General features: G+C 48.6%; 2 protein-coding genes across 3 annotated transcripts in view; one reads left to right on the top strand and one right to left on the bottom strand.

Moving 5' to 3' along the window:
• GckIII (Germinal centre kinase III) overlaps positions 1-22,807 on the top strand; it is a 201,607-nt gene that overhangs the window by 31,544 nt on the left and 147,256 nt on the right. Inside the window, exon 1 of one of the 2 annotated variants that reach the window (XM_070531555.1) lies at positions 15,984-16,475. The exons of the other annotated variant lie outside the window; for it this stretch is intronic. Within the exon in view, the coding sequence (XP_070387656.1) occupies positions 16,449-16,475 (27 nt within the window). The 5' untranslated portion in view covers positions 15,984-16,448. Of the gene's footprint in view, positions 1-15,983; positions 16,476-22,807 lie in introns of those variants that run through there. 2 annotated transcript variants of the gene reach the window in all.
• LOC139057344 (myb/SANT-like DNA-binding domain-containing protein 1) lies at positions 557-2,293 on the bottom strand. Its single transcript, XM_070535334.1, has 3 exons — positions 2,047-2,293; positions 1,329-1,476; positions 557-999 (listed from the first exon to the last, which is right to left on the bottom strand). Exons 1-3 carry the CDS (start codon positions 2,247-2,249, stop codon positions 589-591), a joined length of 762 nt encoding a protein of 253 aa, XP_070391435.1. The 5' UTR covers positions 2,250-2,293; the 3' UTR covers positions 557-588.

Raw genomic sequence — 22,807 nt, 5'->3', positions numbered from 1 at the left:
TTCTCATTGCCCGTAGCTCTGATTGAACATGTTGAGGTGAAACCAATTATTCTCTGTGACCAGGCATTCCCACTCACTACTAACCTCCTGAAGCCATTCTCAAATGCCTTGCCCGACACGCACGAAGCTGCTTTCAACTACAACCTGTCAAGGACAAGACGCATTGTTGAGAATGCATTTGGAAGGCTGAAAGCTCGCTTTAGGTTTATCATGAAGAGGATGGAATGCACCTTGCCCAATGCAAAGCATGCAATTAGGGCATCGTGTATTTTACACAATATTTGTGAAGGTCTGAGAGACACTGTGGAGCAGCAGTGGGAAAATGAAGCCACTGCATTTGATGCTCTGTATGAACAACCATCACATACCACCACTGCATCCACTGCGACAGGTAATGAAGTGAGAGCTGCCCTTGCTCAATATTTCTGGAAACGGGCACAACAAAACACAATGAACTGAAACCTCGCAGTAGGAACCATACTTCAGAGTTTGTTTTCTAGCATGCCTGAAGGAGTGTTTGGCGTCAATTGAAGAGCGATCACTCGAAGCAAATGGAGAAAATGGAAAACAGTTTATTTCAAAGTATCACTATTTTCCAACAATTTTTTCTAACGCCGCTATCAAGCGATCTTCCCGCTCGGCAGCAGCTTCATCGAGCTTCAATTGCAGCTCGCGCATGTGAAGCTCCTTCTCTTTCGATTTCTCCAAACTGAGACGAAGCTGCCGCTGCTCCTCGACAACTTGTGTCAACAGCAACTGCTGGGAGGGCTGCCGTTTCTTCAGGGCCTGTCTTTCGGCTCTCTTGCGAGCTGCTGGTGGTGTTAGCGCTTGCGAGCCCTCGCTGTCGGACATGGACACCAGAGGCGACAGGTTTTCACTGGCGGTGGCCGAACCCTGTGTTGACGATAGAGCTCCGGCGTCTACAAGGGCCGCATCACCCACCGAGGCGTCCTCCTCGTCGCTGCCAAACTCATTTCCACATTCCATGCTCGTGATGAGCTGAAAAGAAAGAATACAATGAAAATGCAATTCATTGTTACCCAAATGTTCCTGAGACACTTCCAATGATTTCATATACATAAACCTGCACACATGAAACATTTCACAGATTAATAAACTTTAATATTAAGGGTGCTGCAAATGTTTCAAGTATTCATTTCTGGTATGTCCCTCCAAAGTTTGTTGTGCAGACAATAGCAATGGAAGCACCTTGAAACAGAAATAGTTTTGCTTAGTGCCAATTATGATATAAAAAATTTCGCATGCTTGAAGACATGACTGTTGCAAAAATTTATTAGAAAGTATTGTACAATATGCATTGCACTTACCTGTTCCACTGTGCTGCTGCTGTTGCAGACACTGTCATGCAGCAGGCTGTCATCATTAATAGGCAGTGCCTGGAGGAATTTGTGTATATCCCAATAAAAGGGCCACGTTATTTGGCCACAGCCCGTGCCCTTTTTTTTATTGATGTCTCTGCAACAGAAATAAAGCAAAGCCACGTTTCAACTGCATTGTCGGTTATCAAGTTCATATTTTGTGCCATAGGTTCATACAACACACCCGAATAGCAGTAGCAGTACAATACAGGTACAGCACACACTCGGAAGGTCAACGTAGCGAAAAGATGTTGTTGCTTGAAATTAGCTGTTCCCTGACGCGCACCGAGATACTCGCTTACATTTTGCTATTTGAAAATGAAAGTCGTCGCAGCACGAAAAATACCAGTGACACGGGGCACTTTTAATCCCGAGCGGACACGATCCAAAACGCGCCCCGCATTTCTCTATGCGTTCCGAAGGACTGGTGTATCACATTTCGGGGCGTCGTCCAGTATGCTAAAAGATACACAATGCGTCCGATGAAGGTATGCGCTGCGTGAAAGAAAAGTGCGTCGCGTCTATTAGCTCTTTCGACAACGCCAAGTGATGATACTGGCGTCCGCTCTAGAAAACAACCTGGGCCGCTATTTCGCCCGATATATTCCAGTTATTTCTTTCTTATTTAACGAACATGCACAGCGTCAAAAATAAAAATCGTACTTGCCTGTATTTGTTTCCAAGGTTTTCAATCTTCGTTTTCGTTTCCTTGAGACTCTTTTCAACGCCGGCTTTAAGAAGCTCTTCCACAATGTGCGCATACACTTTCTGATTCCTTTTGGCACGACGCAGATCGCTTAGGTTGTCCTCCCAAATTCTAATTAATGTAAACGTGTCCACGTGGCTCCAATGTGCCCGTCCCGCTGCCATTGCTTGTCCAGCTGCTCCTGATGCCTGCTTGACCGAAACACACATGGCGAGGCTACCGACTGTTTCCAATATGGCCGTCGAGCAGAGTGTCGGCGGCCGGACGCTGCTGAGCTGGAGAGTATAACATTTTGCGACAGCCTGCCGTACATATTTTGTTTCTTTAAAGTAACAAGTTCATTAAAACATTTTAAGCTTATTATTTCTTTACGAGTATGGCTTTCAATTTGCAAACGCTCTGTCGTGTTTTGCTGTGATTCTGGGGTTGAGAGTACACATTCGCTTCGAAGTGAGAAGCCAAATGAGTTTCTCGAACTCATTCGATTGCGGAAGTCATTCGGTGCTAATGACATTAAATATCGCTGTGTAGCAACTCAATAATGTCATTCGATGCTAATGCCATTCGGTTCGAATGACATTAAATCTCCCAGTGTGACAGGGGTATTAAGCGGAGGCGGAGAGCAAGATTGGAAAGCGGGAGTCTGCTTTATTAGCGCTATTTTTACGACGTGCGCGTGAACTCAAATGCAATGCATAATCGTCAGGACACCACTGCCTGAGTCGCGGGTAAGCGGCCGCTGCTGTTTATTACCAGCGTCGAGAGCCGGCGTATTCCATGATTTAGTTTACTTGCAATTCGTTTTGCCAGTCGTCATTAATTGACGTAGTCGACACCGCGCCGCCGCCGTAGGCCTCCGAACTGCGACTCGTGGTGGGAAAAGAATTGCTGCAAAACGCGGGCCCAGTTGCATTCTTCTTGGCGCCCACCGCAAGTCGACCTAGCGGCGCGCTGTTATTGATCACAGGCAGTGCTGAATGGTACGCTGGTTGTGCGAAACGACCAAGGCGAAACGCGACATTAAAATTTCCAGTCTATACGTGCTAGCCTGCAGACAGTGCAATCTCTGCGATGAAAGCGTGCAGTTACGAGGGGGAAGAGACGAAGCGAAGCGAAAGAGCAGACCTTCCCTAGAAAACAGTATTTTTTCTTTAAATTTTTTTTTTCGCCCAACTTTATCCATGCCGTTACCTCTTTTGCTACCGTTGCATACGACAGTTTTGTAATGGTGGCAGTATATTTGCATACCGCCGTGCTATGCGGTCCCTTTCGACGTTTTAGCAGTTTAACTCGAACAGGAACTTGTCGCGAACGCAGTTCCCGAACCCTTCAAGTGCGAAGCGTTCTTCTCCGAGTGCGGCCATGTATGTGCTACTCTTTCGCAGGCTGCCTGGCGGGCTGGCTGCCGCGGGTGCGGATGCCGGTGATAGCGCGGTCTAAAGTTATGTGCGCCACTGGGGCGACTGGATATGCGCCACTGGTTTTTAGTCTGCTTTCAATCTTATGTCCTGCTATTGGGAACATTATATACATAACGAGAAGAAAAGGGAATTAACCGAGGGGGCCCGATTTTTATTCATCATATAAGAGGCCAACAAACAGCGGCACTAAGGACAACACTGGGGAAATTGCTTTTACTTACTGATCGAATTAGAGAAATGAAAGTAGATGAAAAAAAAACTTGCCCCTGGTGGGGAACGATCCCACGTATTCGCAGCGCATGCGATGCTCTATCAATTGAGCTACCGCGGCATCCGCTTTCCCACCCGCTTTATATATATATATATATATATATATATATATATATATATATATATATATATATATATATATATATATATATATATATATATATATATATATATATATATATATATATGCGAGTTGTCGGACGACCACGCCGCTGCCACCATTTGAAGGAGTTGAAGGTCGTAGAGAGGAACTCGGTGAACAGAATTTATTTACATTATTTACATCTTAGACAAGACATGTCGACAGTCTAGCGTGACTCCCATATGGAGCCCGCAAGACTGACATACAGCAAACAGCTTACGAGCACACAGCTCACTAGTACATTTCTAGCATGACAACGAGCACTCAGCTCCCGACGACGAGCACTCACTAGCAGCCGGCAAACGCTGCTTATAAGCACTTGGTCCCCCCTTGATTCCCAGTGGACGGAAACGTTCGTCCAGTCATCGTTCGACGTCACCGTAGATGACCCGCCCTTTTGGAGGAAGGCGGACTCGCATATTCGTGTTGCACACACACACAGATGTAATGATCCGGAGCCGACGTCAGAGGGGTTTCGTTGAACTCTGCTCCGTCCCGGGTGGCGCTGGCGGGTGGCACATTCCTGAGCTGACCCCGCGCCACGTGGCCGCCGGTTATTCGCAGTTCTCTGAAGTGCGCCCCGTCCGGTTGGTTGGGAACACATGCAGCGGGCTGAAATAGCTGGCACGCTGGTGGCCATTCCTAACAATATATATATATATATATATATATATATATATATATATATATATATATATATATATATATATATATATATATGTGTGTGTGTGTGTGTGTGTGTGTGTCACTGCAGCTTATACTCTGTAAATAACCGTTCTCCGCTAATCGTGAATGCTTCGTATTACGCAGACGTCAATTACAGTTGAGTCTTCCGAATTCTTTTTATTTCTGGTGGTTGATCTTTATTTCTAGTTTGTCTCGTATGCTGCGCTCGTCAATCCGTGGCTTTGGAAGGAGCGCATATATACAGCGTGGCCCGAAGATAGCGTATGCGCACTGAACGCGCTCCTTATATATAAGAGAACCGAAAGCTTTGTTCGTGTTTCGCACCTGCGTGACGTCGCCGATCGCATACCGTGATGTCTGTGACCTGTGCATGCGTAACTGGGCTGTCGTTAATTTCGCGGAGATCGCTGTAAGCGCACTGCAGCAAACGCGTGGAATGTTACTCGTGGCGCTCGTCGAGCGGCGGCCGCACGAGCCTGCCCGTCGCGGTCCCGAGCCAGCCTTGAGGCCGAGCGTTGTCGCGGCGCATCCGCTCTGACTCACCAGCCTGTTTGCATGTGCTGCGACGGACGATGATCGCGTGCCGTTCGACTGCCTCTCTCTCTCTCTCTCGACTGGACGACCACTGCCAACACCTCCTAGACTAGAAGGCCGGAGTGCTCGGCGAGTGACGTCACGGGCAAGAGGCCATCGGCACGCTCGGGGATACAGGTTCAGTGAAGGGATCGCGGCTTGCTTCACCTAGCAGCCGTATGCTTTTATTGACCACTCCACACGTTTTCTTCAGTCGAAACTGCGGAATGAGCAGCAGGCACCTTACAAAGCATTTATTTAGAGGCACAGATACAAAACAGCTTTGTAAAGCTTGTGCATGTATTGATGCCAGAAGCTTTTATAGCGTCGCGCTTTGTCATCTTTGTAATGTACGTTTTTTGTGAAATATTATTTATTATACCCCATACTTCATACCTATTACTTCAAGTAAATTGAATTTATAAAAACCTCTCTTTCCGTATTTTGTACTTGTGGTTTTTACGGAACGGCAATGACGAATGTAATGCACTCGATTAGCTTCACAATTGCGTATGAACGGTTTTATTTGGGACACATGTATTTATTACAATCTAGATTATGGTAAAACGAATGATTTCGCTTTCGACGCACTAATTACCGCAGTCCACCAATTTACAACTCAAATGAGTTTAGAAATGGGATATAAAACATTGTGCAGCTATTTACACGAAAACAGCTGCCTTATTGCGCAGTTTCAGCTTTTCTCTTCCTTGCCTTAGTATTGGCATCCAATATTTTGCCATTCATCTTGCAGCAGTAGTTCTTCAATAAAATATTCGTGCTACACTACAAAAGGTGCCTTAACACAAATTTAGATTTGTCTATCCTCGCAGGCGTCGAACTCTGAGGAATCATCACTTTCTGTAAATGCACTTGCTGTAATTAAGCAATTAACCTTTCCGTATTTTTCAAAAGTAACTATTTAAAGAAGTTCTGAACATCTAACCCTGGAGTGCGCTAATACAATGAAGTCTGCACGTGGTAGCGCCCTAATCCAGGCACTCTGGGCTTCTTCATCTTGCCAAAACTTGAAGACATTATTTTTCTGCCTTGATTTGTACATGTAATTGCTCCGGCTATTGGGCACGCAGCACTTATTAGGCATATCTTGGCATGGCACTCCACATTCCGGGGCAATGAAGACTCGCTGTACACACAATCGCAAGGACAGCACAAGTGTTGAGACTACATGCACTGGTCACGTCTAGAAAAAAATGTGCGTTCGGAAGCATGCAATAGCATGGCCGAGCATGCCGGGACTTGTTTAACCCCGAAGCTATTCAAGGAGCGGCAGGGCTCCTGGAAATAATTGAATTGTTGTCGCCGCTTTCGTCCCCTCGGTCTTCTTCGAATAGCCGGCGTTAACCATTGTATATCTTCCGCGCTTCATTTTCAAAACTGGTGCGCCGCTCGTAGCTTCGTAGCACGCTGCACGGAACTTCTATGTTGGCCTCTTGTGCGTGACGTCGCTCAAGGGGAGAGGGTCAGCCAGAAGGCCTTAAGTTCTCTAGAGGGTGTTGCCACTGCGCGTGGTCATCCGCCGCTGTAGCTCTGTGGCTATGAGGTGTACGCTGCTTAGCACGAGGTCGCGGGTTCGAGACCCGGCCGCGGCGGGCGCATTCCGATGGCGGCGGAATGTGGTAGCGCTCGTGCACCATGCAATGGGGTGCACGTTAAAGAACCCCGGATGGTCGAAATTAATCCGGACACTACGGCTTGCCTCATAATCGGATCGTGGTTCTGGTACGTAACACCCCCAATTGTTTTGTCCACGTAGCATTTTCGTGGGAACTGACGTTCTGTCCGCCTCTCTAATGCCGTCTGCCCATTAAACAGTTCACCGCGGAACACGGCGTTCGGATTCAGGTACACGTTCTTCGCACTTGCGATGTTGGCGCTCTTCGTCTCCTGTTGCGGACCTTGTTTTTGCGTCCGCTTGATCCCGAGGCAGACTGACCGGACGATGACTGAGAGATGTCGTCTAAGCCCGTATGCGATGCATGCGCAAGAGGACGCTGGAGAGGAAAACGCACAACCGAGCGTCGCTGCGCTCGGAGGGCAGTGTCTCCTCTTCTCCCGTGTGGTGGACTGAAAGGAGCGCCAATGATAAATGCAAAAATCACTTTACTATGGGGAAGTATTCTTTGAAAACCCATTTCTATCCATTTGGCGGTGAAATGTTCGTTATGTTATCTGTGAAAATAGGCGCCCCAAGTTCCCTCTGAATTTCGCGTTGGAATCTCGGAGCCAGTAACGCCGGAGCGACGTCACAGATTTGAATGAATGAATGAATGAATTTATTTCCATAAATATGCAAGTTTATGGAGGATATAAGGAAAAAAGTTACAAAAGAGCAACTTGACTAGATTTCAAGTTATTTTCTCGTATTTGGGCCATGTGGTGCGGGCAAATTCCTTTAAACGTGCTGGGTTCAAGAATGACTTGTTGGGCTAGTTTTGATTGTTTATTCGGAATATACCCCCTAAAGGCCCTCTCGCGGGAGGGGATTACATAGGGGGGGGGGGGGCAGTAACGCATGCAGATAAGTAATAAATCGAGGGGGAAAAAACGGGAACTGATAAAATATAATCACACACAAAATAATAATACAAGGTCAATAAGATTCTCGTAGTGCTAATAATAATCAGAAGTGTACAAAAAGAGAATACGAATCACAAGCATACAAAAATGGAGAGAGAGAGAGAATAAACTTTATTCAAGAACCCCGGTCCGGGTTCGCCCGCTTTGTTCTAGTTGTCTGCCAAGCCGAGCGTCGTGATGAGCTCGATCACGGCACGTACAGTCGCCCAAATCTTTAACTGGTGTGCGGGAGCGGCGACTTTTCCGTGCGTCAGCGCCGTTTGACGGGGCAAGGCTGGAAACAGTCTGAGGCTAAGCGCATGCGGACAAAGCGCGCTCAGCTGGGCCCATCGTCTACTAGGCTGTTTCCAGCCTCGCCGCGTCATACGGCGCTGACGCCCGGAAAAGTCGCCGCTCCCGCACAGCAGTTAAAGATTTGGGCGACTGTACGTAGTCGGAGGAGGAGTCCGCCAGCCACTCCTCAAGTGTCGTAGGTCTACGGGTGGGTGAGAGTTTGGCAAGGCTACAAAAATGGAGGGTAATCCGGTTCATAGAAAGCACATACGCCATTAATATATAACAAATCAGAAAACAACACAACACGTGAAGTTGAAAGGAAAAGACAAATCACCGCAATAAAAATAGGAACAATAACCCCAAAAATATGCATGTTACACAAGGCAAGAACCTTTTTTAACACCATTTGTAATGTGAAAAAAAAAGGGGGGGGGGGGGGCGGGGACATGAAACATGAAAGGCTTACGCACTTTCATTCATGATTAGAGGTTTCTGAAACTCATTCATGTCGGTGACGGTTGCGATGTCTGATGGCAAGTTATTCCACTCGGTTATTGTGCGCGGTATGGACGATCTGGCATCAGTTAGTGTGTGACACGTGAAGCGTTCGATTTTAAAAGGATGATCACGGTGGAGAAAGATGGCAGGGGGTGGCCTAAAAAAGTCCTCGCGAAGTGATGCGTGATGGTAGAGCTTATGAACAAGTGATAAGCGAGTGATTTTATGGCGTCATGATAACACTTGCTGCCCGCCGTGGTTGCTCAGTGGCTATGGTGTTGGGCTGCTGAGTACGAGGTCGCAGGATCGAATCCCGGCCACGGCGGCCGCATTTCGGTGGGGGCGAAATGCGAAAACACCCGTGTACTTAGATTTAGGTGCACGTTAAAGAACCTCAGGTGGTCGAAATTGCCGGAGTCCTCCACTACGGCGTGCCTCATAATCAGAAAGTGGTTTTGGCACGTAAAACCCAATAATTAAAAAAATGATAACACTTGCAGTTCAGTACGATTCTTCAATGAAGTGACACTGGTGTGACGTGAGTAATCTCAAAAAATAAAACGCACAGCATGGTTCTGCAGGGCTTCGATGTTTATAATGATATAGTCTTGATCGGGATTCCAAATGGTTAAGACATATTCTATTTTAGGACGGATTAAAGTGATATAAGCTAGTTTACGTAAGTGCGATGGGGGTGTGTTTCAAGTAAGCCGCTGGGTTTCTTGTAGCCCCACCAGATGAAGCTCGCCTCCGCGCGCATCGGGCGCAGCGGCGGCGCCGGCTGTGGGGAAAGAAGGAAAATAACCAGAAAGCTCGCCTTCGGGCGCGTCGTTCACAGCAAGCGTTTCCTGGTAAAAATTACGGTTGCATAAGCTGCAGCTGCCGGGATGCGGCAACTGCAACATACGAATCAGGGAGTGACGTAACTACACTTTCGTATGTAAAAGAAAAACCTGCCTAGCAACTGATTTGTGTTGGGACAGTGCTATGGGAAGGCCACGTATAGTGAGGACCCCTGAAGAGTAGCGTGCGTACGACACGCGGCGAAAGTGTTAAGCCTATTTCTCGTGCACGAAGTAGCGGCGCAAGCTAAGTCGCAAGTCGTTGAGAGGTCTTTTGCTAATAGGCAGGGTAAGGGCATGTGAATGTCGCCATGTGAATAATTTCAAGCTACGTCGCAATGGGTAATCGTTCTATAGTTGTCGCTTGCAGCTTCGCTGTTGTTGGATCTGGAGGACAATCCCATTTGCTGTCCCCCAGATATTTGGACTTGCTACTGTCCCCCAGATATTTGGACTTTGCCGTTGGGTGCGGGAGTTGGCCGAGGTTGTGGAGGACTTTGCGATGTAAAACTGGAGATCTATTTACATTATTTACAGTGAGAGTACAAAGAAATTAAGTCATAAAGTCATTACGGGCCGGCAGCAACTCGGACGCTGCAGCCCGTGGCAAGAAGCTCAAAAGAGATGAATGAAGGAATGCTCCCTTGCTGCTGCCAGTCTCTTGCTTTTAACCCCTTCGGTGTCTCGAAGTCACGTCACGTTCGGCCAATCGGCCAGCCCGCTCAGGTGGCGTCATTTTCGGCCAATGGTAGGCGCCCCTGCGAGTGTACGTCACATTCGGCTCAGAGGGTCACTGCTTGGTCTCTAATTGTCCGAGGGATTGTCTGCGGTATTGCCTTCCCGGTCTGCAACTACCGTCACAAAAGCGGACGGGGGATTGCTCCCAGGGCTTCATGGTGCATTACGGCCGTCGTTGCCTCGCGGCTTGCAAGCGCCGTCACAACAGGCGGATGGGGGGAGACGGGTTGTCTTCGAGCGACCTTTCGGAGCTGCAAAGCAGCTTTCCTCGGGACCCACGTTACCCGGAACAGTGCCAGGCTCCCGCTACACTTTCGGGACGAGTCAAGCAGTGGGATAACAGCTCCACATGCGGCGCACGAGGTGGGGGACGCCAACTTGTTTGCACGTGCCGCGCCTCGGGAACGTGGTAGATGTGCTTCTGCGCTCCTTAATTAGCTGTGACGCGATTCGATGTGGTCTGGCGAACTCGAAGGAGGCTCAGGAAAAGGTCCCGTATCTAACACTGTACAACGAACCTCACAGCGTAGATAGAAGTCCATCTTTTTTTTTTTTTCGTCCTTATCCTTACTGGCTTACTAAACTACATTTCATGGTAGCGCATCCGTTGGTTAACCGACAAATACAAGATGTCTTTGTTTGACGCTCGTTTAATTAAAGTGTTGCTAGACTTCACGTACCGAGCGCGAGTAGCCGAACGACATGTCCTTACGAAGACCAATTGGCTGACCTGCCGCAAGAACAGGTATTCTGCGCCGGAATGGTGTGGTGAACGGCCATTCGCGAGGTCTCAGACCCGGGTGATGGCTTTTCGTTCTCACCCACCGCTTTCAGCAATCCGCACACGCCTACCAGTGGGGCGAACGTTGGCGTTGCCTGGTCACGCTGTTCCGCAATGGCGCGTCCGGCGAGATGCGCGGTGTGCGCGCGTGAGCACACTGCAACAAACCGTCTCGACGGTGCGGCAGCAGCGAGTCACGAGATGTCGGGGGTTGCCGCGCGTGTGGTCTGGCTGAAAAAGAAGAGGAAGATAAAAAAGTATATGCATGCAAAGAGGGTGCCGCCGATCGCACCTGAAGTGTGTGTGTGCCACGGAACGCCGGGCCGACTCGCCAGCGGCCAGTACACGGCCATCTCGCTGTGCGCCAGTCTTCGATGCGCGCATTTCTCTCGCGCTCCATCCGGGACGTCCCATGCGTGCGCCCTCTACATGGCAAACACGCAGCCTCGTTGTTTGCTTCGCAGTTGGTGGCTCTCAAAACAACGGAATGCCGATGGGTACGCGCGCGATGGAAATGTCTGCATGTTGTATACTATTGTATCATGATTCAGTTCTTTTGCTGTGTTATTACGTGTTGACAACTTATTGTCTTTGCTGCATTTGCTTTAACCTCATTTGTTTTGTTCTTTTTAATTAGAACAGGAGGTCCCCTTACAGCTCAGAGCTTTGGGACCTCCTCCTGTATATTTTGTGGCTTTGGTTTTATTTTCTTGAGTGAATTAATAAAATTATTCTGCTTCTTTGGCTCCCAGCGACTTTGTTCCGAGAGAGGGATGTTATAGGTTTTGTCCATGTGTCGGCAGGCTGCCCTGGTCCATCGGCTAAAGCCGTTAGTCGTCCTTGCGGTGCTTACATATTCGCTCCACCTTTATGGCAGTTAAATACAGCTTCAGTAAATTCCAAAAAGGGATACTGTATCCCCCGCATATATAAATGCATCTTAACTTGAAGCCCATGCTTGACTTGGTCTAAATAACGCTTGTGAACGTGCCGAAGAAAACGCAATGATTGTCTTGAGCACGTTCACGGCAAGCGTCGTATACAGATCTAGTCGAGCATGAGCTTCATTTTAATGTGCATTTATAAATACCGGGATTAGGCTCGTTTGTAAAGCACCGGGGAAATTAAGTTAGGTGCTATTTTCCAGCGCTGAAACAGGGCAACCCAAATAGACAGGACAACGCTCTGCCTTGTCTATTTGGTTGCCCCGATTCTGCGCCGGGAAATATGTAAACACCACCTAGCTCAAAACAACACGTTGTCGCAAATTACGTTAATCTAGGTGCTGTCACAGAGTGATTGACCACTTGCCGGGCGCTTTCCGCAGCGCTCGAGTTCTGCCGTTCTTGAATATAGCGGCCACTGACCCTTCGGTTAAAACTAAGCCTTGACGCGTGCCGTCAGTGTGTGAGGCCGCTGCCGTCGCTGCCATGTCGGCTTTCTGCAACCGTGCGCATTAATTTCGGACCTTGCTTAACAGATACGTGCGCTCTGGTGCCTGCAGTAAGGCAGGCTGTGTATGTGCACTCGGAGAATTATCCCGTGTGCTGTATTACTCTTCCTGCCTTTGAAAGGCCGGTCAACTGAAAGACCGGGAAGTTTCTTGAATTTCTATAGAAAAAGAGAGCGCTCTTAGCCTGCGGTACAGTTCCCAGGCATGACGAGCTTTTGCGAAGTCCGATGCCTTCCTCTTCTCCCCCTCGCAGACTGTGCGCCTGCAAGCTTTCAAAAAAGTGCTGACACAGAAATTTTGAGTCGCACTTTTTCTTCGGGTGGCTTTAGGTAGCTGGGTACTATGTAATTATGGTATACGCAGGCTGAATTCCACGAGAGCGCCACGAATAATAAATTACAGCGCCTTTTGTACTACCCGTACAAAAACGTGTGCCTTCCGATGTGAATAGTCGATCATCACGTCACCGATAAAGGAGGTTTCAGTCACGTGGTATCGCAAACAACTTAGCCCGCCGCCAGTCAGCCCAGTCAACACTAGCCCGGTGCAGTGATCGAATCGAGGTCATGCGTGCAGGATGCCGCGTCGTCACAAGTTTCCAAGATCGCTTCCAGTCTCCTCTTGGAAATACGGCGATTGAATGCGCTCTGCACTCTTGTGCCTGCGTGTGCTAATTGAATGTACCAGCACGATCACAGTGTGCTTGTAGGCGTCAGTGGTATCTGGTACCACGAGACCAGCGCGACAGGTTTCGACGACATGAGGAGCTTCCTTTCTTACGCCCCAACTTGCAGTGCACTTGGCACGCGTTTTGGGCTTGTCGCAGTAATTGAAATTATCTGTTGCGGTCTCTGAGAATTGAGGCGTCATGACGTAATTACTGGTTCGACGGATATCCAATGAAGCAAGAAAGACGAAACGAAAGATTTCTGTGAGCACTCGTTTAAACAAAGAGCTTTTCCGTTACGAAATATGTATACTAGCCTTAGCAAAGCTCGCTTTTATTATTCAAGAGTGAAGACAGCAGTCACCTCTTGTTTTATCCCAAGAAAAATCATATTACGTAACAAAAAAAAAAGGGAGGGGGGCAAAGAAAAAAACAACGCACAAGAACAGGCGAAGATGTGTCGCGGCCTTTGTGTTTCTGCCGCAAAATTTTCTTGACGGGATAACGGGATAACTGGATAACTAACGGGATAACTGGCGATTGACAAGGCAAGCACTTTTCCCTCCTAACCTCTGCTGACTAACAGCATTAGGGAAGTCGCTCGGCATTAGGGTCAACAGCACCGCTGCTGTTTCGTACGAGCAGTCGGACGACGTGTGTCGTCGCGTTCCTCTTTGCCATTTTTCTTTTTTTGTCCTTTTGTGTTCTTTTATGGTAACTGACTAAGCAAGATGCTGGACTGAGCGGGTTGGAATGGCGAGTCCATGACAGGCTTTCAGTTTAGCTGATTACGGGAACAAAAACATCAGGGGGATACACAGCGAAACGTTGAAACAAGTGCGCGGCTGTACGAAAGGCGATGCAAATTTCTCATACGTGCGATAAAAGACACGTAGCCCCCCGTCTGGGGCGCTGCCTTAATGTACGGCTCCGTGTGATTCGTCACTGTTACGTTTGCGTATACTGTTATGATTGGCCTGTAACACCCCGTGCAAAAAGGATGATCGAAAGACCATGCCCAACCAAAACGGAGGATGGATCCGTAGTTTGCTATGGGTGTCTCGAGTGGTTGCCGGTCTGGCGGGCGCCCCGCAGTGATAACGGGTCCCTTTGTGTACGTGTACGACGGGAAGGAGAAGCCTTTCCGCGAGCTATGCGCCTCAAAGGGAGACCCTTTCCGCGAACCAAACAAGACCCACGGGTTGCCGCCTGTGGAGGCAAGCACATGCAACGTCGCCTAGGAAATAGGGAGCAGCCGCCCATCCCCGACGGGACTCACTACATATCACGTGACGTTGACGTGAGCAAAATCTTGCCTACGATTTTAGCGGGCCTATTTAAGCGGCCCCGCAATGTATTTTTCTTTCATTCTCTTCTTATCCTTCCCCAACCATGGAATAAACAGTGCAAATTTCGCACTACAAATCGTCTCGCCCGTGCCTGGTCGCCATGGTCTACCGGACGCCTGCAGCCTGCCGACAACGCCACGCTACCCATTAGTAACGCCGGTCGAGGTTCGAGAAACAGTGGTCGCAACAATACGCGACTGCGGATGTCGACCAGCGATTGGACGTTGTGTTGTATTGGAAATAAGTACAGACCAAGCAATTAGAGAATTTACTGGTTGGTGAGCGGTTGCAGCCTAATTACTGAGCGGTTGATTGGTGTATGCTATCCTAGTATCGTTACGGTCATTTTTTGTTGACACGCATTGCTGTGTTTCATTATTCTCAATGAAAATTGTTTTCATTGATACTGTATAAATTTTAATAATTTTATTTTCTCATTTTCTATACTGAAGTTTCCTGCTTAATATTTCTCTGATAAGTACCGTGTATGTTTTCGCGTCCTGCCAGGATCTGCCGCTCAAGCCATTAATGACTTTGGCAGGTCCGAATAAGTGTACTGTTTTTATTAGTGACATTAAAAGTAATATTACTGTTATTGCGGGAGTAGCGGAGATAGTACGTTGGATAATATACGTGTGTTGCGTCAGTGCACCTGTCGAATAAAGAGATTTAGTTACTGTCACGGTTGCGAGGAGGGCGTGTTAGACGATGATTTGATGTTCTCCGATACGTTGCGCTGCACTTGTCCTTTCGTTTTGCTTTATTGGTTGTTTTATTATCGTCTTTGTTACGGATGTGTATGTCACATATGTGATAATATTTTTTGGAATACAGCGGCTTTTCTTGTTCCCATGATGTGTGTGTAATTCTACGCGGAAACTCGGCCATGATGTGAAGAAAAGGATGGGGCGGCGGGCATTGTTGGCCTATTTTCGATGCGCAAGCGCTCAAAGCATAGTTGTCTTGCTTTCTCCGTGTCTCGGCGGAGAGACTTAATTTCGCGACGGGAAATTTCGTTCGTGAGCCGTCCACTTTAAGGCCGGAGTTCCCGGTGGCGCGCACGTGTCCGGCGGCTCCGTCGCAGGTATTCTCCCTCAACTCGGGCTCGTAAACGGCGGGGAGATGCGCGTTGCCGAGGCCAGCCGTGTGTGTCTACGCGGCTGCGCAATTCGTTATAGAGGCTTCAGGTGGCAGTCCCGGGACGCGTTTGTACAACTTCGCCGCACCGCTTCTCGGAGGAGGAAGCCCGAGCGCGCATCCGGGGTGGGTGTGTTTGGGGGGCGTTCGTTGCCGGCTCTCGCGTCACGCAAGCTGGCGCATCGCAACGTGGCACCGGGTGCAGGCACCCAAATAAGCGGCGCTTTGTACGGGAGAAACGCGGTGCGACCGTAGAAAGCGGCGCCCGCTGCAAAGCGGTCGGCCAGTGGCGGTGGTGAAGGGCCAACTCGGGGCAACGGCTCGCCAAACGGGTTCTGCCGCGGTCTTGCCTTCCTCCTCCTCCTCCTCCATGGCCGCGCGGCATTCGCTCGCTCGCTCGCCGTCGCGTTCTTGGCGCTACGTTGCCGCCGCTCTTCGCTGCCCGGCTGCCGACGTGCTAAGGTGAAGGACGTTCGTTGCACACGGTGCACCGTCACACTTGCACTGCACGGGCGGCAGTCGTAGCGAAGGCGCTCGCCCGAGCATCGTCGCAGCCCCCGTTACGACGGCTTGGCTGTCTTCACTGCGAAGCTGACCCCGCCTCGGACCGACGTCGTGGGAGACATGTCGCTCGCGCCAACTTGAAACCGTGTTGGCGCACCGGCGGGAAGAAGCGACGACGGTATGTGGCGGAAGCAGCGCACCTCGGCCCTCGACGTGTTCTCAGCCTAGCCGTAGTCTCGAAAGAGGTTGGGCTCGCTCGGGACGCCGTGCAGACGCGGGGTGTGCGAGTGTGTGTGCGCGAAATTCGCGATAACCGATTCGCAAGCCGTGCGGACAAGTGGTGTCAGTCCCTGCTTTGGCTGCCTGCCTCGGAATACGTGCACGCACTGCGGTTTCTCTTTTCTCGCCCTGTGGCTCGGCAATCATGAGGTACTACGACCAGTGCATCAAGGTGAGTTGCTTGCCCCATCTGCTCGGTCTGTAGCCCTCGCGTAAACGTGAAACCTTCCGTGGTTGCACTTCACCGGCGTTCGAGAGAGCGGTTTGCCTGCTCCGCAAGGGTGCCAGCGGCCGAGGCGCTTTCGTGTGCTGCCATTATTCCTGCCCAAGCCTTACCATTGAGGCAGAGGGCTTCGACAGTCATTCTACTCGAGATGTCGACAGTGGAGTTTTTATGCCCTCGTTGAGTCTGTGACTAAAGGCTATTTAAACGACTATTGTTAGCAAGCGGTGGATCTGTTGCTCACCTAGAGGCTACTAGTAAACAGTTGACGTCACAGCTCGCAGCTGTGCAGTTTGGTGCTTTGTAGACCTTACTCAGCGCATGGTCCTGTGCATTTTGCGCCGTAAGACTGAGCAATTAGACTATCGAGTTCAAAAGTGAACTACAGCCTTCGGGGAAGAATTCAAACGTTTTTTCAGCATTTGGAACTATCCGCCTTAGGCGCAGTATGCGTCCGAAATATCGTCGGATATATTACGTGCTGTGGTCGACCGTTTAGAGCTTTCTAACGTTCCGTGTTAAAGAATCTTTGTCAGCTATAGATCTGCGCTACGTTTAAATTTCTTTCCGTGTGTTGCGCGTGGTGTGGTCCGAGCCTAATATTGCGCAAGTCAACGACATGTGTCCACCTATATTAGCCATTCTTACACACGCCTTGAGGCGATGAGCAAAACGAGAACAAAGTGAATGCTGGAGCCAACGTTTCAATAAGTGGACTTGTCTTCTTCAAGGCGACATATGCTTTCCTCGCCACAGTGTATGTAGGTGGGGTTCTTCTAAAGGGGAGAGGGCGTAAGGTGGGTGGGTGTGGAAACGAGCGAAGCTGTATCAGCGGCGAGGGTGTAGAATTGAGAACAAAGGAGCGCTGTGCACAAGGCCAGTGACACTGCCGTCTGTCAATCACGTGTCAACGGCCGTGTGTCAGCCGGCGTGCCAACAGCGCGCACAGCAGCCCTCTATGACCTGTTTCGCTGGTGGTCGCGGGTTATTGTGTCTCTGCAAAGATCGTAAAAGAAGCGGCGGAAACCGGTGCTCATCAAAAAAGAAAATACTGAAATGGAATGAATTAATAAAAAGAAGAAAGAGAATTAAGCTATCAAACTAAGTGTCTGTCCCAACACGCCTCGAGAGCCCACACATGTGCGCTCGCTGCGGCAGCGTTGTGCCCCGCCCTCCTGCGCGTCCGTGTCGGTGCAACGCTGTGAAAATACGGCCTGCCCGCTCGGAGAGTCGCGCAGCGCAACCTGCTTGCTGCTGTAAAGATTCCACCGTTCGGGGCTGCAGTCATCCTCTGCCGGCGTTAAACGCGGTGCGCAAACTAGGGAACGGAAATCCGCTAGCTATTATCTTGTTCCGGTCGTAACTGCGGCCGTAAGCAAGAATGGGCCGCAGTTGGAGGCAGCTCCCTCTCCCACTTGCCTGGCTTTATAGGGATTGTCATGGGGCGGCAGTAAATACCGTTGGGCTAGGAAGTGCTGCTCGTCGTTGTCGCTGTTTACGTGTATATTTTTGTTCGCTTATTCCAAGAGCTCGCAATTAGTGCAGTTTGCAAGTAGAATGTTTCTGGAGGGGCCGAAAAAGTTGGTGCCAACGCACTTTTGTGTAGACAACGATATACTGCTTGCGATTTTTCTTCCAGTTTTTACTACTACTACTACTACTACTGCTACTACTACTACCTAAGTGTGAAGTTCACATTTACGGAAACAGTATCTTAGTGTTTGAAGTATGGATATTTTCGCCAGCGGACTGGACTGCTGAATGCTGAGCTGCCAAATAAACCGTCTACAGTAGCTCTGATCGGGCCTCCACAAGCAGCATGGAAGATAGCTTTCAGATTAAGCAGAGGCGTAGCTTACGATTCTTATTATTATTGTTAATAATAATAATGATAATAATAATGATAAGTATGCCTCTCATCTTATACATGATACATTGTTCAGGCCTGCCGAAGCTCATAGGCTTTGTAATTAACGCACTTAGTAACGAGAGGGGATGCTAGGCGCATTGCAAAAGGGTGATGTAACACTAGAGCTCCTCCTTGTCTAAGGCTCTTTGTTAAAATGGATTATGTAATTTAAGAGGTTCGATACTACAGTGGAGGACGCAAATTGTCAGTAACTTGAAGTGGGCGAACATATGTATATATAATGTTGCCAAATAACTTGTATGCCGTAAACTCATGAAAATGGCCAGTTGCAAGGAAGATATCGCTGCTCTTGGTAGAGATAAAAATGCTGCATGACTAGACTGCCAAGAACACTAAGTGACAGTCTACGTGGCACCACTCACAGGTTGTGCATGTAAGTTTCCACTGCGGAACCGAAAGCAAATGCACGTTACCGATTTTGTTTCTGCATTGTAACTTCTGTCAATTTGCGGTAGTTTAGAAGGCGGAGGACAGTAACAAGATTTTAATGTTGTCGCGAAATATTTGGTTAGTTTTAACTATTTGACAGTACCGAATAGTTCCTTTTCGAATGCGAATATTTAGTGTGTAATATTCGATTCGTATTCGACACTTCGAATATTCGCCCACCTCTATAAGGAAGTACTATCACCAGCCCATCACGCTGTTGAATTATCTCTAGTGAGGTTTTTGCATAACCCGAAACACCCGTTTCCTATCGTTGACTGCGATGTTTATTATTGATTCCTCATATATTCTGGTTGGACACAGCGTCTCAAGGGGGCGCCACCAACGCTTCTGCTGCCTGCCGGGTATCGATATCCCGGTATGACATGCCAACGGTAATGCGTGCGCGCCAGGCTGTAACAAAATCTTATGTTACCCTATACGTCAAGTGAGACCTCTTTAATGTCCCGGTTGTAGGTAAAGGCATTCAGGTAGCGGTGGCGGAACTTGACGCTATATTTTACGGCGGCATAGTTGCGCCTGTCGTAACTGTCACTTGTTTCGCACCATTGTTTCCGCTCGCAGCAGTTAACTTGCAGTCTGCTGCTGCTCGTGTCTAGTTCCGCCCGCGCGCGCACGCATTCCTTCTCGCGCCTAAGATAGAGAGAGAAAGAAAACTGTGGTATGCGGTCTGTGTTCGAGCGCGGATTGCGTACGGCTACGCTTCGCAGCAGCAGATTGCACGCTGAACTGCCCGGAAGACGAGGACTTTGTTCGAGCGTAGCGAGGTTGAGTCGCATACGGCGCGTACGTACCCGTTGGCGGAGCGAGGCAGTTCAACGAGTGCAATTCGGACCAATGCAGCCAAAGGGTCGATCGACTATGCCGGCCATGCGGCTACTCCCCGCCCATTTGAAACGAAAGGTGTAATTCTGCGCGGGAACACGTTCCAGAATTTCAATCATCCCTGTGACAACACTCCACGCTGAGCTAGAAGTGCACGTTGCGAGCAATCTGTGAACACACACCACCAAAAGATGTCTTTGGCTTTGGAGTTGCTTTCTTACGCGTGCTTTTATATGCTGGGTGAGCGGTGGAAACTCTGCTGCATCGTTTAGGCTGTTGGATTTGAAAGGAACCCGAATGGATAAGTGACGGCGCAGTGTGAACGCTTGTTCTTGAAAAAAAAAGGAATAATAATAATAGAAAAAAAATTAATTCTAACGCGTCGAATTCAACACCACGTCGGGCCTGAAACAAAAAGCTTTGTCTTCAGTGCTTGACGTACCGCGGTAAACTGAGTTGTAAAGGTCCTCAGTGTATCCGAGGAAAGCCGGGTTAGCTGCGAATAGTGTCGAGCGAATGAGAGTACTTTTTAATTGAGGTAAAACGCAAAGGAGCAAGCAGGACGAAAGAAGGAGACGAAGACACATCGAGTGGTTTACTGTATTCCTCTATCCGGCGGAAAGGAATATATTGGACAGACGGTAAGATGCCTCAATGATCGCCTAGGGTCCATATTCCAGCAACGTTAGCAATCTGCCAAAGACCGGTCGCCTAGCCGCACGCGGCATGCGCTGTGGCTGTAAACCCTTGTTTCGCAGATCAAAAGTGATATCTGGAACAAGCATCAATTGACTAGGCAGATTATCGAGGCGTTCGAAATGATCAGAAGCAATAATTCTGTAAGTTGCCCATCTGTTTCACTGTCGAAAAAAGAAACTTCCTATCGCGGTCCTCAGTGTATCCGAGGAAAGCCGGGTTAGCTGCGAATAGTGTCGAGCGAATGAGAGTACTTTTTAATTGAGGTAAAACGCAAAGGAGCAAGCAGGACGAAAGAAGGAGACGAAGACACATCGAGTGGTTTACTGTATTCCTCTATCCGGCGGAAAGGAATATATTGGACAGACGGTAAGATGCCTCAATGATCGCCTAGGGTCCATATTCCAGCAACGTTAGCAATCTGCCAAAGACCGGTCGCCTAGCCGCACGCGGCATGCGCTGTGGCTGTAAACCCTTGTTTCGCAGATCAAAAGTGATATCTGGAACAAGCATCAATTGACTAGGCAGATTATCGAGGCGTTCGAAATGATCAGAAGCAATAATTCTGTAAGTTGCCCATCTGTTTCACTGTCGAAAAAAGAAACTTCCTATCGCGGTACATAGCGGCCTGTGATGGATTATATATGCCGATACGTAATCTGTATTGCGACGGTGGCCTTGTTCCCCTGTTTTCTTCCTGTTGTGATATATGGTATATATGTATTAACTATGTCCAACGAACCGTCAGTTAGTAGCGCTGTGTCTTAGTCTCCTTCTATCACCCTGCGTGCTCCTTTGCGCTTTACCTTATGTTAGGCAGTGCCAACTAGTCCAGCGATCTCGAGAGAATTTCTGATGTGAGAAATGCAGAGAAGTCGGCGAGAGGAGCTTTGTCTCCGTCCTGCTATTCTCCGCAAGGGAAAGGGGAAGGAAAAAGGGAGATTGGGAGCAGTGCGAATGACGATGATAGTGTACAGTGAACAATGTACACGTACGATATATGCGTACATATTCTGCGCACCCGCCTCACCCATGGGCCACGTCACATTGCGCAGGCGTCTGTCGTGTATGTGTAGAGCCTGTAGTTGAAGCCGCTTTTCCGTTTAAAAAGTGTCAAGAGAGCTCTTATTGTACTTTGACTGCTGTGCCAATGGTTCCAGTATCTTCCACTCCGAAGAGCATAGTGTCGAAATATTTGCTGAGCGTACGGGCTTCTTCGCGCAGATACTCATTTCTTTTTTTTTTTTTTTTTCAGAGAGGAAGCCTACATTTGTAGTGAACAAAGTTCGCACTGAGGGCGGGCGGTTATGGGGCAGTGCGAACTGTTTTTTCGTGGGCGCCGCCTATGAGCAGCGCCATACTGGCTTGGATGAAAGCGGCGTTTCGCATGGCAGGTGTAGGCTCGGCGCTAGATTCTGGCGTTTGTTTTCGCGCTCGTGCGACCTATTCAGTATGACGTGCGTCTTCTACGTGGCAAACGGTTCTGTGAGACGTGCTGAAGTGGTTTAAGGTGTCATGGCCAGAGTTTCTGCTGGCGTTGAGGTGAACGGAACACGTACGCAGCGCGATTTGCGCGGGCATATTTGATCCTAAATCAACCTCGGAGATAAACTCTTAAACTCTGTATTTATGAATGTTCCATTCACTAATGTCGCCTTATTGCAGTATTATCCTCTATTTCTAAGCTGCAGTTTAGGAGCCATGAAACATACGCGACGACCGTAACAGCGTGGGTACCGTTCTGCTACGATAGGAGCTGTGATGTTATACTTTGACAAGCGTTCAAAATGTTCACCGCAGGTTACATGCGTTAAAAATTATGGGGTTTTACCTGCCAAAACCACTTTCTGATTATGAGGCATGCCGTAGTGGAGGACGCCGGAAATTTTGACCACCTGGGGTTCTTTAACGTGCACCTAAATATAAGTGCACGGGTGCTTTCGCATTTCGCCCCCATCGAAATTACGTGCGTGACTACTTGGTTCGATGGATTAGGTTCACACCCATGAATAAAATAGTTTTGGCTAGTAATAGCAGCATACCTTACAGCCTGAATTAAGCTTGTCCAGCAAAGCGACCGTTTACGAACTGCGCGAGCGTCCTAAGCAGTGATAGGTGCTGGATTACAGATATCTTTGTTCTATATAGCGCATGGTACAAGCATACGGCACCAGCGGTTATATATATATATATATATATATATATATATATATATATATATATATATATATATAATGTAGATCAGTGGTTATAATAATAAACGTTGTGCGGCGAGACTATATACCAGGTCGTATTGCGGCGTTTGCCCGTTTTCTCTTCCTTTTTCGAGAAAGAGGATGATAACCGAATTTCTTTTTTCGGTTGTGTTCGTTCCGTTCTCTAC

This window comes from Dermacentor albipictus, chromosome 1 (assembly GCF_038994185.2).
Source record: "Dermacentor albipictus isolate Rhodes 1998 colony chromosome 1, USDA_Dalb.pri_finalv2, whole genome shotgun sequence".
NCBI classification, from domain to species: domain Eukaryota; kingdom Metazoa; phylum Arthropoda; class Arachnida; order Ixodida; family Ixodidae; genus Dermacentor; species Dermacentor albipictus.
This window is presented reverse-complemented; position numbering and strand designations above follow the sequence as displayed.